Genomic DNA, 11,570 nt, shown 5'->3' with positions numbered 1-11,570 from the left:
ATGCATCAAGCCACCCCTGCCCCCAAACAAAAATTTCTGGTTCTGTCCTTGGTTGTCATTATGAGCATTCTTCAGAAATCATCCACAAAATCATGAAATTGAATAATGGTATCTAAACTCAATTAAAACTAAAGCTGATTATTATACCCATAACATACAGTTTTCAAAAAAAATGAAAAAAAAAAAAAAATTACATTGCTCCATTCTTTTTTTTGTTTTAATGACATTAGTAACTTCTCAAATAAGCTTACTAACTGAAAATAATTTGTAAATAAAGTTTGACATGAATTTCAACAACATGACAGGGTCTGCACCCTTTTTTTTGTTTTTTGTTTTCTTTGTTTTGTTTTTGAAGAACTCTGAAAGATAGGGAGGAACCATTCATAGTACGTGCTTTCTAAGACGATTGCTCTTGTACGTTGCTCTCGGGTTCCGGCTTTGGCTCCGAGTCTGCTGGTGGAGCAGGTGGTGTGGCTCCATTCTTCTTGTGTGCAGCTGCCTGGAGGACGTGGTGGTAGTTTCCTTTCACCATGAAGAGCTGAGCAAAATGGTGCTTGCAGTAGAGGTTTCCATCAAGAGCAGCATAGGAAGAATGTGTTAGATGGCACCCACCATGAGCACACCTAAAGCATGTCTTGTGGTAACAGTCTCCTTCCAGTGTCACCTGGAAACCAAGAAAATTAGACAGTTGATTTGGGTAGAGAAAAAAATAATAACTACATCAAGTTATTTGACAGTGTCAGATTACAATCCACTTATTCATCAACCAAGTTTTAAAGCAAATTACTCTGTTACATTTTACTTGAACAATGGCTTATTTCCCTTCTTTTAGCATGCCTTACTATTATGATTTCTATAACTTTCCTCAATGTTCACATTGTTGTTAACCATTTGCAAGCAAGATGGGATGTAATAATGTTAGTGGGAAAGTAAAACCAACCTTCTCTAGAGGATACACCGTTTTTGTGCAAACGGCACATTTGTCTTGGGTTCCACAGAACATGGAAGAAAGTTTGCTTGGACGCCTAGCCTATAAAGATATCAAGTTGAATATGTTATTGTTAGTAAAAAAGCAAACAGAAATGATAAATTTGTAGGTGTATTTGAACGTCCCATGAGATCTTTTATAGCGTTTAAATGCACCCCCATAAAAAGAAAAAATAAAGACCTTTAATTCACAGGACATTCAAACACAAAAGCTAATAGAGTGAAGGATGAACATACCATCTGCTCAGCAGACTTTGCTACTGCAATTTTGAACACAATACAACTTATAGTTAGCCACCAAGAAAAAAAATATGTATAAAATTTTTAATAAAGCAAATATAATGGCCTGAAAGAAAAGTCTTACCTGGATGAAAATTCTTGCTGAAATTGCCAGATTCCTTGAAAAGTTGCTCAAAATGTGGCTTGCAGTACAGGATTCCATCCATGGAGGAGTAGGTGCTCATCTGTCAACCATAGGATGGTTAGCCCCTCTTTAATTATTTGAATCATTGCACTTACAGGACAATGTAAAAATCAATTTGAAGCTTTTATTTCTGAAATTTTTTTAAAACTGGTTCACGAGTTTGTCACAGTAACACCATATGAACAAGAAATTTTAAATTATCTTTGAATTGAAAATCAGTTTAGTTTCAAAAGCAACCTAAATGCCTATTTGTCATTGCTATTTGTTATGTAGTCCATAACTAGCATCCTCTCTTGTTGATCATGCATGTATGCTGTCCTATCCCGTTGGTCGGGACTGAAAATTTTATTACATCATCCTCTTACATAAAGGTGGATCTACTTGTGGGTTATGCATATGGGATCCACATTTATATGATATATAGAATAATTGTTTTGGGGGGGTGTTAAGAAACATCATTAAACATTGGAAGATCGGGTACACTAAATTATTACAGGAATATTGGGAGTTGAAACCAAAATAAGAAAACTGTGATAAAAGATGTATACCGAAAGAAATCCTTTGCAGTGGCTGCATTTGAAGCATGATTTATGATATGGTACCCCTTCAAGGGACATCATATCAACCACATACACAGTCTTGTCACAAGCCTTGCATTTATCTAGAGTTCCTGTAAATGCCATTATGTTTTTTCTTTTTTTAGGCAAAGATGGGAAACTCTGAATGCTCTTGAAGATGAGGATAAAATATTAAAATGAAATATTTTGATATATTTCAAGTTGTCTGAGGAACAAAGGGAAGTTCAATAGGAAAGCACGGTCACAGGTACCCCAGACAAATGGGATTGAACAAAGTCTTTGATTTTTCTAAACAAAACTCATTTATATCAGATTATGACGGATCCTTAATCGGTGTTAGTTCATGGTGGACAAGTGATTGGAGATCCCATTATTACGAGGCAAAAATGGAAATTTATTGCTGTAATTGTGGATTCTCCGAATGAATGGAGCAAAATAAGGTAAGTACTCTGACTTTGTCAATAGTGAAAAAAATTTTGGGATGAAAAATTAAAGCCAACTGTTTTTATTATTAGCTGATTTGGTAGGTAGTTATGTCTGTTATAGATAAATTGTTTTGAGTGTCATAATATGCGAACGGTCCTAATTGTGTGAGTCACTCCAGACTGTTCATACTTCATAGGAAAGCCAACCATCTGATCAGATAATTGTGTGTCTCATATTATCTGCTATTATCTACTACCACTCTTTCCTCGATTTTTAGGGGTGTACTTTGTTGTATTCCAAAGGTACAACCATCAAACGTTAAGGGGTTGTAACTTGCAAGAAGTGCGAGAGCAAAATAACTAAGCTACAGCAAGAAAATCTGCATAGATTTAGGTTGCAACTGGCACTGGATTATAAGTTTGTTTTTTGTTTTTTATTTTTTATTTACAGCTTTTTAAAATCTCATTTTTTTCTTACTTTGTCAAGGTACAAGTATCCTTTAACACACTTTTAGCAAAAAATTAAATAAGTTGTTTCCAAATTAACACAAATCTGATGTTTGAAATTTACTTTTCAATACAGATAGGATTACTATTCTTGGCGTTTTTTAGATTGAAATTTGGACTAGCTAGTTTCTGAAATAAGACCAGCATCCCTTGACCTGCCTATGTATGCTTGGTTTCTGGTAAAGCAGTGAAATCACATAGATCAAAAGTTTACCATCCACTCAGTTTAACGTGAAATTCCCTCCACAAACAATAACTGTGTGGTACTTTGAGAGCCATCTTAGATTGCAAGGTAGAATTTTAGAGAAGCAACAAAAGAATGTATAGCCAATTCTAATTCATCAACTTTGCCTCCACCAAAAACCAACTGATGAAAAAGATAAATTATCATGGAGCGGATGTCATACATTGAAATTCTATTAAATTTCTCAAAAATATTTGACTCATTGAAGGGAAAAAAAAAAAAAAAAAAAAAGTATAGCTAATAGGGTATATTAGCATTAAAAAGTGTGCCGCTAGCAAAAAAAAAAAAACTAGTTTAGGTGCCAGGCACATGAGAAATTTGATTATATCATGACCGTTAAAAATCTCAAAGGCAACTTATAAAATTTAATGCACATATTTTATAATTTTGTTGTAACATCAATGAAAGCATGAGGATGAAATAATAAAACGATGACAAGTGCATTGGTTGAAAAGAAATAAAGGTTTTATTCTTTTTCAGTTACCAACTGCCTATAATCAATTACCAGTTGGAGAAGCACTAATCCTAAGAAATCAGAGTTTAAGAACATCCACTTTTTCTTTTCAAGATAATTGCATAATAAATTCAATAGGGGAAAAGGGAATACTCTTTAAGTAATTTTTCATGATAATTACATAATAAATCCCATACTAGAATGTATCCTATGGGGGAAAAAAGGAAGAAAAATACAAAAGGCCTGAGAACCTCACTACCGGTAGAGAATTTTTTAAAATTCCGAAAAAAAATTTATTGCCCTTTTATGCATAGGGTAGATTACCAGAAACAAGATCCAATGTACTTAAACATTCAAATAGCAGCTCCGAAGTTCCATTACACTTATTGTATGACAAAGTTTTAACATTGTAATGTGTACAACATACTCAAAATAAGAGGGGAAGAAAGGTAATACTGCAGATTGTTCACCCCATAAGAACAAAGCGTGCTACATTGTAGCTTGCACCACCCTATTAGGGAGGCAATACAACTCGCTGGCACAATATGAGATCTGAGATGGTCTTTCCATGCCGGTCAATCCTTCGAGAGCAGTTGACACCACCATCGAGAATGTTTCGTACCACAACATTCAAAGATTGTATTCCCTTAACTTCATATATTTCCACCTCGACATGTTCATCGACCCATTTGTCCTTATCATTGGAATCTGAATTAGGAAATGAGGAGGTATTTAGAAGAGTTGAGACTACTTCCTTTACCCATTGGGGTGTTATGATCAACTTCAACCGCTCAATATCTGGAGCAAAATGTGGGACAATGGAAAAGTTCAAGTCATTTCCTTTGTCACCAGCTCTACTATGTGCTACATCATAGAGTGGAATCTTCTGGCCAGATGGAGCAGGAGAGTGGTTGATTTTGGGAGACGGTAAATCCATGAAAAGGTTACTAGTATCAGCATGTGTCTTTGGTGGCAATACAGATTCATGCAAAACATGTGTTTTTGTTAGACTTTCGACGGCAGCTCCTTGGCCACAGGATTCTATTATTAGAGACTCTTTCACTCCAGTTTGCCATAGAACATGTTCACGATCAACCTGAATAACTAAACATTTTATCAAGAATTTCTTCACTTGCACTGCATAATGTCAAAGTGAAATATAAGGTTTTGATCAATTACTGAATATACTTGACAAGCCAACCTGCTTAGCAAAGATTATCACAGGTTTTAGTTCAATTAAAATTGACAGTCAACATTAGACTGCAAATGAAAAGTATTCAAAGAAATAAGAGGAAGAGTAAAACTATTAGATTATAGCTTGATAACAACAAAGTTTCATGTTCCTTAATTGACCTCTTGGACCAATTTTTCTCCAGGTACTAATCCTAGGAGCACTGTGATTTCCTTTCATTTTTTTTACTGGGGGGAGGGGGTGGGGAAGAGAGAGAGAGAGAGTACCAATTGTTTTTGAAGAACAATCTCTTTCTTATGTCCCGTGCTGCATTCAATAAACAAACAGAATAATCATGTATAGTAGTGAATCTATCATCATTACAGGTAGCAAGGTCTCACAGTAAATTTCTCAATATATATAGGTCAAGTTCAAATTTCTTAATACTTTGTGATGCTATATCCCTCCATAACTTTTCACTAAAAGAGTATTTTCGACAAATCAACAGTTGGATTTCATTATCTCCATATCCTTTCTATGCTTGTAAAATATCAATATGATCTAAGCTCTATAACTATCTCATCATAAAATGTTTAAATTTTATTTTTTTTAATGTTCAAAATATACATAAAACATGAGTTTGTGGATCAGATAGCAAATAGCATGAAACTTGGCATGCATATTAAGAACAACGAGAATATGTAATCCAACGGTGGGATTTTCAAATTATTCATCCAATAAAGAATTATGGACTGGTGTAATATTACAAAGAGTTACACTAAGTGTAACATCCATGGATGCACAAGCTGATAAGAAACTGACCTGATGCCACCACCACCAGCCGGTCCATTTGTATATAAAGCTGAAAACTCTCTAGCAAATTGGACTGCATGTTCCTTAAACTCAAATAATCCATCCATGCGTAACCTAATATCTTCAATGGTTTTCAACAATGAAGCATTATCATCAATGCTGGTTGCCTTGAGGCTATCATGTCCAATTATGTAAGAAAGTATACGGCAGTCAACACCAGGAAATACTTCTTCCATCCATGATCTAACCTAATAAAATATTAAAGAAATATTACTTCTCAGAAAAGGTATAAGCAAAACTAATTTGATGTTCCAAGTAGTCTCCTTCAAACAGCAGAATCAATATAGATTCATTCTGAGAAGTCAAATTTAATTTAGTTCACACTTAAATTATGTCAAAATACCATTAAAAGATATAAAGCTAGCAAGCTTATCTACCAGAAATTCAGCTGCTTGAGCACGTTTAACACATTCATATCCTCCATAGGATATCTCTCCCCATCCTTTCCATCCACAGTCCTGAAAATTAGAAATATTAAAACATTAGAAAAAGAAAAAGAAAAAAAAAAAAATATATATATATATATATATATATGACTTAAGAACAAGGGGAATGCTTATCAAAAAAAAAAAAAACAAAGGGAATGTGCTGGGGCATCACTCAAACACATGATATAATTTAAGTGAGAAGACTGAACATAAGCATCAGATCAGCCAACTTGAAATTGCAAGCTAGAAACGTGATAATCATGAAAATAGGTCCCTTTCTTTTTATAAGTAAAAATTTTATTAGAAAAATAAAAGGGAAAGACAAAAAAAATGGATGTGCACTAGCCCTTTTCAAAGGGTGCAACTCAAAAGAAAAGAAAGTCAATAAAATCAACAAAAGACATGGAGGGGATACCGCCTAGAGCATGCATCCAATCAAACAATGCCCTCAAAATATGCTATTTAATTACAAAGGCAGAATGTTCTACTCCATCAAAGACCATAAAAAAATTGGTCCTTAAATTATCATTAACTCCTATATAACCAACTCAGAATAATACACACTAGAGATACCTTTGGAACCAACCGCAGGAGTTTATCAGGCACTGATGCAGCAGATGGTTTTGCCCCAATGCATAGAACCTTAGAGCTTGACAATGGGTGGAATGAAACATCCCGAATATCAATGATCTGTGTTCAAGGACAATTTTTTAATTGTTTCACATTTATATACACAATAATAAAAACTGATTCCACACACACCCAACTTACCACATCAGGGGTGACATAAGCACCTGGATCACCAACCTCATAAAGAAGTTGTTCAGCACAAGTACTGACATTTAATACCCCACCACTACCTTCTGCCTTTGCCACACATACATTTCCATCAAAACAAATTTCAGCATAAGGAAGTGACAAATCTAGGAGCTGAGGGAACGATATGTCTCGATACTTGTCTCCTGCAATAGCAAAAATGAAAAACATTACACACATATAAAACTCATACTAGAATACCACTTTCGCCTGATTACACCTCAAGCTAAAAGAGAAAGTCACCTGGATGCATAAAGTACCCCCCTGTGAGTTGACAACCACACTCAAGAAGGTGGCCAGCCAGAGACCCCTGTGCTAGATGCTGTAGGTCATCCCAATTCCAACCTAGTTCATAGACCTAATCATGTACCAATGTGATTTTAAATTAACTATCCAAAAGGAAATTAGAGAACAGTGATGTTGACAAGATGAGAGGACTCAATTATTCCACACTGCAGTGAAAAACTTAAAAAAGTAAATAGCTACTCAAATAATTGACTACATGGTACAAAGTACAACAATATTTCATCATTTGTAAACCCAAGTCTTTATCAAGTTGCAAAATTCTTCTAGGCAGTAAGAAATTATTTGTACTTGATCTTTGTATTCAAACTATGTTAACCTAACAAATATTCATCTTCAATAATTGGTTATATATCAGAACATTAACTTCAACTTATAATCTGGACCAAGAGAGAAGGGGCAGAAAACTACAATCATTGAACACACTGATGACTGGTATATTTCAGCAGCATAGTTGATAGATGTGATCATTTGTAGTATTTAAAACTGAAACAATATTGCATGCATGAAGCAACATTACAAATTTGATAAAAATCAGTTTCAGAAAATTCGGTAAACATGTTACTAATTTATTCAAAAAGAGGGTATAGAAGAGCGGATATGAAGAAATTAGGTTTTATACCATTGGTGCTAAGAATAAGGAAGCATCTGCAACCCGGGAAGTTATTATCACGTTTGGCTGGTACTTCTCCAAACATTCAACAATAGGAGCAGCTCCCAGATATGTACTAGCACCCTTAATACATTAAGACAAAAAGATAGGATTCAGATTTACAAAGTAGTAATAAAAAAGAGGGGAATTTCAATAGTGATTAAATAATTCATTAAAAGAAAAGGTTTATTTATGCAAGCATCACATGCCAATGAAAAGGTGCCTCAGATTATGTAGCCAGTGTAGTCAAAGGGAAAAAAAAATGAACTTAAGGCACATCCTCGTGAGTTGACAAAAAAGTGCTCACCTGAGTGAACCAAGATACTGAACTCTAAATATAAATATTATAAATTGTATGTATCTAATGCTTGTTAGGCATGGTTTGAATTTTTCAAACTTTACAGTAATCTCATATATACAATTAAAAAAAAAAAAAAGGGAGAGAACCAACTATTAAAGCTAAAAGATTATGATTGAAATCTAAAAAAATATATATATTTCTAAATTGATGCAGAAAGAAAGAGAGGTGAGAAAGAAGAATGCAAGAGAAAGACACACCCACTAACTTGAATTGAAGTATATAACTATCCTTTTTTGCCAAATTACAAAACTGCCTCTCTTTTTTTCTTTTTTTTTCCTTTTTGCTGAATTTCATTGAGACTCTTGCCTCAAATGCCTTACAGTCTGTTTAAGGTGCTCAGGTGGTTGCCTAGAAGGCAAGAGTCTAGGCGAGTGCCTAGATGGCCTTTGACTACACTGTATGTGGCTAACATGTAACAACAGAAGTTTGAAAAATAAAAAAATAAAAAGGAGTATACAAGTTTTTTTTTTTTATTTGAACATCAAATACTAATGAAGAGAACATGCAAGACAAGAATCTTACACCTCCCATTAAATATGACTTCTCGAGTGAGGATGGTGATCCTGGATACATAATGAAAATAATTGGGTTGTAAGTTGAAAGTCATTGCATCAAAACATAAAGGGAAAGAAACATCTGCATGGTATTCAATTAAATTTCCTAATTGACCTTGATAGATATAAAGGTTGCACAATAGTGGTTTTTCAGTAATGTGACAATCTTTATATAATTCATTTAGCATTCTCTTATGCAACTAAGAGTACCTGATTCTGTGACAAAAGTCTCATGAGCCACGGCAATAGAGACACTAAGCCCCAGGCTGCTAGCTATTTCCCTAACCTTTTCTTGGGCACCACAAGGATCCACTTTCCAGAAAGGGAATGAGAAAGGTTCAAAAGGCAAAGAATAAGACATAAGCCATCTATTAAAAGCATAAAGAAGTACCAAGCAAAGTGCATTATAATTTTTTTTTTATAGGAAGTTACACATGCACCCAATGGGTCTTGAACCCACAACCTCACCCTCCACCTTTCTCTTACAAAAGGAGGAGATGTGCCATTTGAATTAATATTGGCTAATATTAGTTTCTTACTTGCACCCATGTTCGTAATTAAGCAAGTTCGTCTCTCCATAGCCAAAGGTAAAAGCAAACGCATCCAATGCGAAACTGCAAAACCATCAAAAAGTATCAGAGAATAACCCCAGGGAAAAAAGTATAAGACTATATATCACAAAACTGACTAGATACAATTAGCATAACAAAATTAAGACATGCATGGACAACTTACAGAGTTATGTCATAGCTTTTTTATGATATAACCCTCGCATTTTGCAATTAAGAGTGAACACACATAGAGTTTTACGAAACCCTAGTCTCTGGATATGTAAATTGCCTATTTACAAACAACCGAACACTTACTTTCTAAAGGAGTCCACAAATCTAGCAAAAAGGTTAGAGTTCCTCTCAATAGTTATGCTAGGCAGTGCACATCCCAACTTTTGCAACATTAGAGGGGACATAAACCAGACCATTAATTAAATGTCACCAAGCTTTAAAAAAAAATTTGTTGATTGAAGGTGGACTATATATGAACTTTATTGAAAAGGATATTAGAATTTAGAACTGTGTATGAATAGTAGACACATACTCCAAGAATCATAACCATCACCACCAGACACCATAAACTGATACCGTTCAGCAAGAGTACGCTCTGCTAGGCATTCCAGTACTAGATAGTTTAGCTCTTTAACTCTCTGAAGCAACTTAAGAGCAGCCATTGGCCTGTCACCTCCAAACCCAGCTCCACAGCCAATATAAACCTTCTCCCTTCGCTTTTGAGGATTAACTCTCTGCAGTTAACGTTCAACATACTCATCTCTTCCACTGCTTCTCCATGCCAAATGAACAACAACCAAAATGAAAGAAATTTAAGGGAAAGAAATGCAAACTACCAGCTTGATCACACAATTATGAATTTCATCTCTGTCCTGGCTTTCCATTGTCACCTTAAGCTCCCTACAAACTGGTCCTGCTAGCAAATTAGTGATCAAATATCAATCCTGTGTATCCATCGAAAGCCAACTTTATTGAGATTATAGACACTTGAAGCTTGTTCTTTTAACATGTCCTTCGCATTTTCTAATTTAAAAGAAGACACTTCACAATTCACATCATGTCATATATTTCATCATTTCATTGTTGATACTCTTTAAACAATTATCAAATATGTATTTCAAGTAGTAGAAACACAAGATTAGTAGAAGTTTTGCCATTTCAAAAAACAACTCTTTCAAAACTGCAAACAAAGCCTTACCTGCCATTTACTTCAAAGATATACCACCTTATAAGATATAAAGAAAAAATGTGCACAGATCCGCATTACTAGAGAATCAGTATCACCTTGAATAACTCATGTACATAAAAATTTTTTTTTTTTTAAAGTCCATAATTTTGGAAATATTCAGTGAATTATCCCCTGAGTATCTAAGCTCATATGGCTATAAGCACCAAAACATTGGAGGGTTTTCAATACCACTTCCAGGAAGCACTCACTTTTCACAAACACCAAAGGAAGCACTAAACTTTTTCGTTCATTATTTTTTAAGAAGTAACTCTAAAATTTTATGTTAAACCCATCACAGTCCAGCTTACTCACAATCATTTGAAAGCCTTTCAAATGATATTTTCTGGCCATCAAAATATGACCAAAAATTTTGCTCAATCTATCCATCTCACAGAAAACCCATTAACTATTTTTCAACTACAAGTCAATAACCCTCATTAATTCCACCAAATTAGTAATCAAATGGTTCAATTTTACTTAGTATTAGCAAAGCTCATCTTTTGGTTTGTAGTATACAATAAAAGATGTCTTTTTTTGGTCAGACAAAATACTAAAAACGCTTGAGAGAAACATAGACTCACCGCAAAAGCTTTGTTGAAGGTGATGAAAGAGGGAAACTGCTGCTGTAATGTAATGAGCCGGTGTACAACTGTGAAGAAATCAAGTCAAATTTTGGAGCTCATCATTTTTTGGGGCTGAAGTCCAAAAAAATAATTAGTTTTATATTATTTTTGTAAATGAATTAAATATTTGGGAGAGGGAAAAAAAAAAAATACATCGTATTACGTTAGTTTTTTATTATGTTTGTTTCGCCGTATGTTTTTTATTATGCCAATTTAAACCCTAAACTTATATTCATGTGACAATCCAAACCCTTCATTTATCTTTGGAAAAGGCATGTGGTCCAATCGGTTTCTTGTCCAGGCTGTAAATCTGATGGCATGTGGTCCAATCGGTTTCTTGTCCAGGCTGTAAATCTGATTGTGAGGGATACTATTCATG

General features: G+C 34.4%; 2 protein-coding genes across 5 annotated transcripts; both read right to left on the bottom strand.

Annotated features, from left to right (window-relative positions):
• Positions 1–204: 204 nt before the first annotated feature.
• Positions 205–2,094, bottom strand: LOC126694028 (LIM domain-containing protein PLIM2b). Of its 3 annotated transcripts, XM_050390056.1 has the most exons (5): positions 1,960–2,094; positions 1,352–1,451; positions 1,225–1,247; positions 941–1,030; positions 205–664 (listed from the first exon to the last, which is right to left on the bottom strand). In XM_050390056.1, exons 1-5 carry the CDS (start codon positions 2,092–2,094, stop codon positions 398–400), a joined length of 615 nt encoding a protein of 204 aa, XP_050246013.1. In that variant the 3' UTR covers positions 205–397. The 3 variants fall into 3 exon arrangements, with proteins under 3 accessions (XP_050246013.1, XP_050246010.1, XP_050246012.1); XM_050390053.1 differs by lacking the exon at positions 1,225–1,247 and having other exon boundaries at positions 941–1,029; positions 1,322–1,451; XM_050390055.1 differs by lacking the exon at positions 1,225–1,247 and having other exon boundaries at positions 941–1,029; positions 1,325–1,451.
• A 1,845-nt stretch (positions 2,095–3,939) lies between these two features.
• LOC126696958 (uncharacterized) lies at positions 3,940–11,331 on the bottom strand. 2 transcript variants are annotated; one of them, XM_050393735.1, is made up of 14 exons: positions 11,150–11,331; positions 10,177–10,256; positions 9,873–10,074; positions 9,317–9,391; positions 8,988–9,089; positions 8,746–8,786; positions 7,833–7,946; positions 7,151–7,265; positions 6,863–7,053; positions 6,665–6,781; positions 6,041–6,121; positions 5,613–5,851; positions 5,078–5,117; positions 3,940–4,715 (listed from the first exon to the last, which is right to left on the bottom strand). In XM_050393735.1, exons 2-14 carry the CDS (start codon positions 10,222–10,224, stop codon positions 4,134–4,136), a joined length of 1,947 nt encoding a protein of 648 aa, XP_050249692.1. In that variant the 5' UTR covers positions 10,225–10,256; positions 11,150–11,331; the 3' UTR covers positions 3,940–4,133. The 2 variants fall into 2 exon arrangements, with proteins under 2 accessions (XP_050249692.1, XP_050249691.1); XM_050393734.1 differs by having other exon boundaries at positions 10,177–10,253.
• Between the last annotated feature and the right edge of the window lie 239 nt (positions 11,332–11,570).

This window comes from Quercus robur, chromosome 8 (genome assembly GCF_932294415.1).
Source record: "Quercus robur chromosome 8, dhQueRobu3.1, whole genome shotgun sequence".
NCBI classification, from domain to species: domain Eukaryota; kingdom Viridiplantae; phylum Streptophyta; class Magnoliopsida; order Fagales; family Fagaceae; genus Quercus; species Quercus robur.
Note: the sequence above shows the minus strand (reverse complement) of the source record. Positions and strands in the feature narration are given on the sequence as shown.

What these genes read in the sequence shown, in the direction of transcription:
- LOC126694028 (XM_050390053.1), bottom strand. Translation starts at nt 2,094, where the DNA reads ATGGCATTTACAGGAACTCTAGATAAATGCAAGGCTTGTGACAAGACT. An exon ending in TCTTTCAGGCCATTATATTT is followed by an intron (nt 1,030 to 1,321) that starts GCTTTATTAAAA and finishes TATCTTTATAGG; the next exon opens with CTAGGCGTCCAAGCAAACTT. An exon ending in CGGTGTATCCTCTAGAGAAG is followed by an intron (nt 665 to 940) that starts GTTGGTTTTACT and finishes CTTGGTTTCCAG; the next exon opens with GTGACACTGGAAGGAGACTG.
- LOC126696958 (XM_050393735.1), bottom strand. Translation starts at nt 10,224, where the DNA reads ATGGAAAGCCAGGACAGAGATGAAATTCATAATTGTGTGATCAAGCTG. An exon ending in ATAATTGTGTGATCAAGCTG is followed by an intron (nt 10,075 to 10,176) that starts GTAGTTTGCATT and finishes CGTTAACTGCAG; the next exon opens with AGAGTTAATCCTCAAAAGCG. An exon ending in GCTGGTGGTGGTGGCATCAG is followed by an intron (nt 5,118 to 5,612) that starts GTCAGTTTCTTA and finishes TATTGAATGCAG; the next exon opens with CACGGGACATAAGAAAGAGA.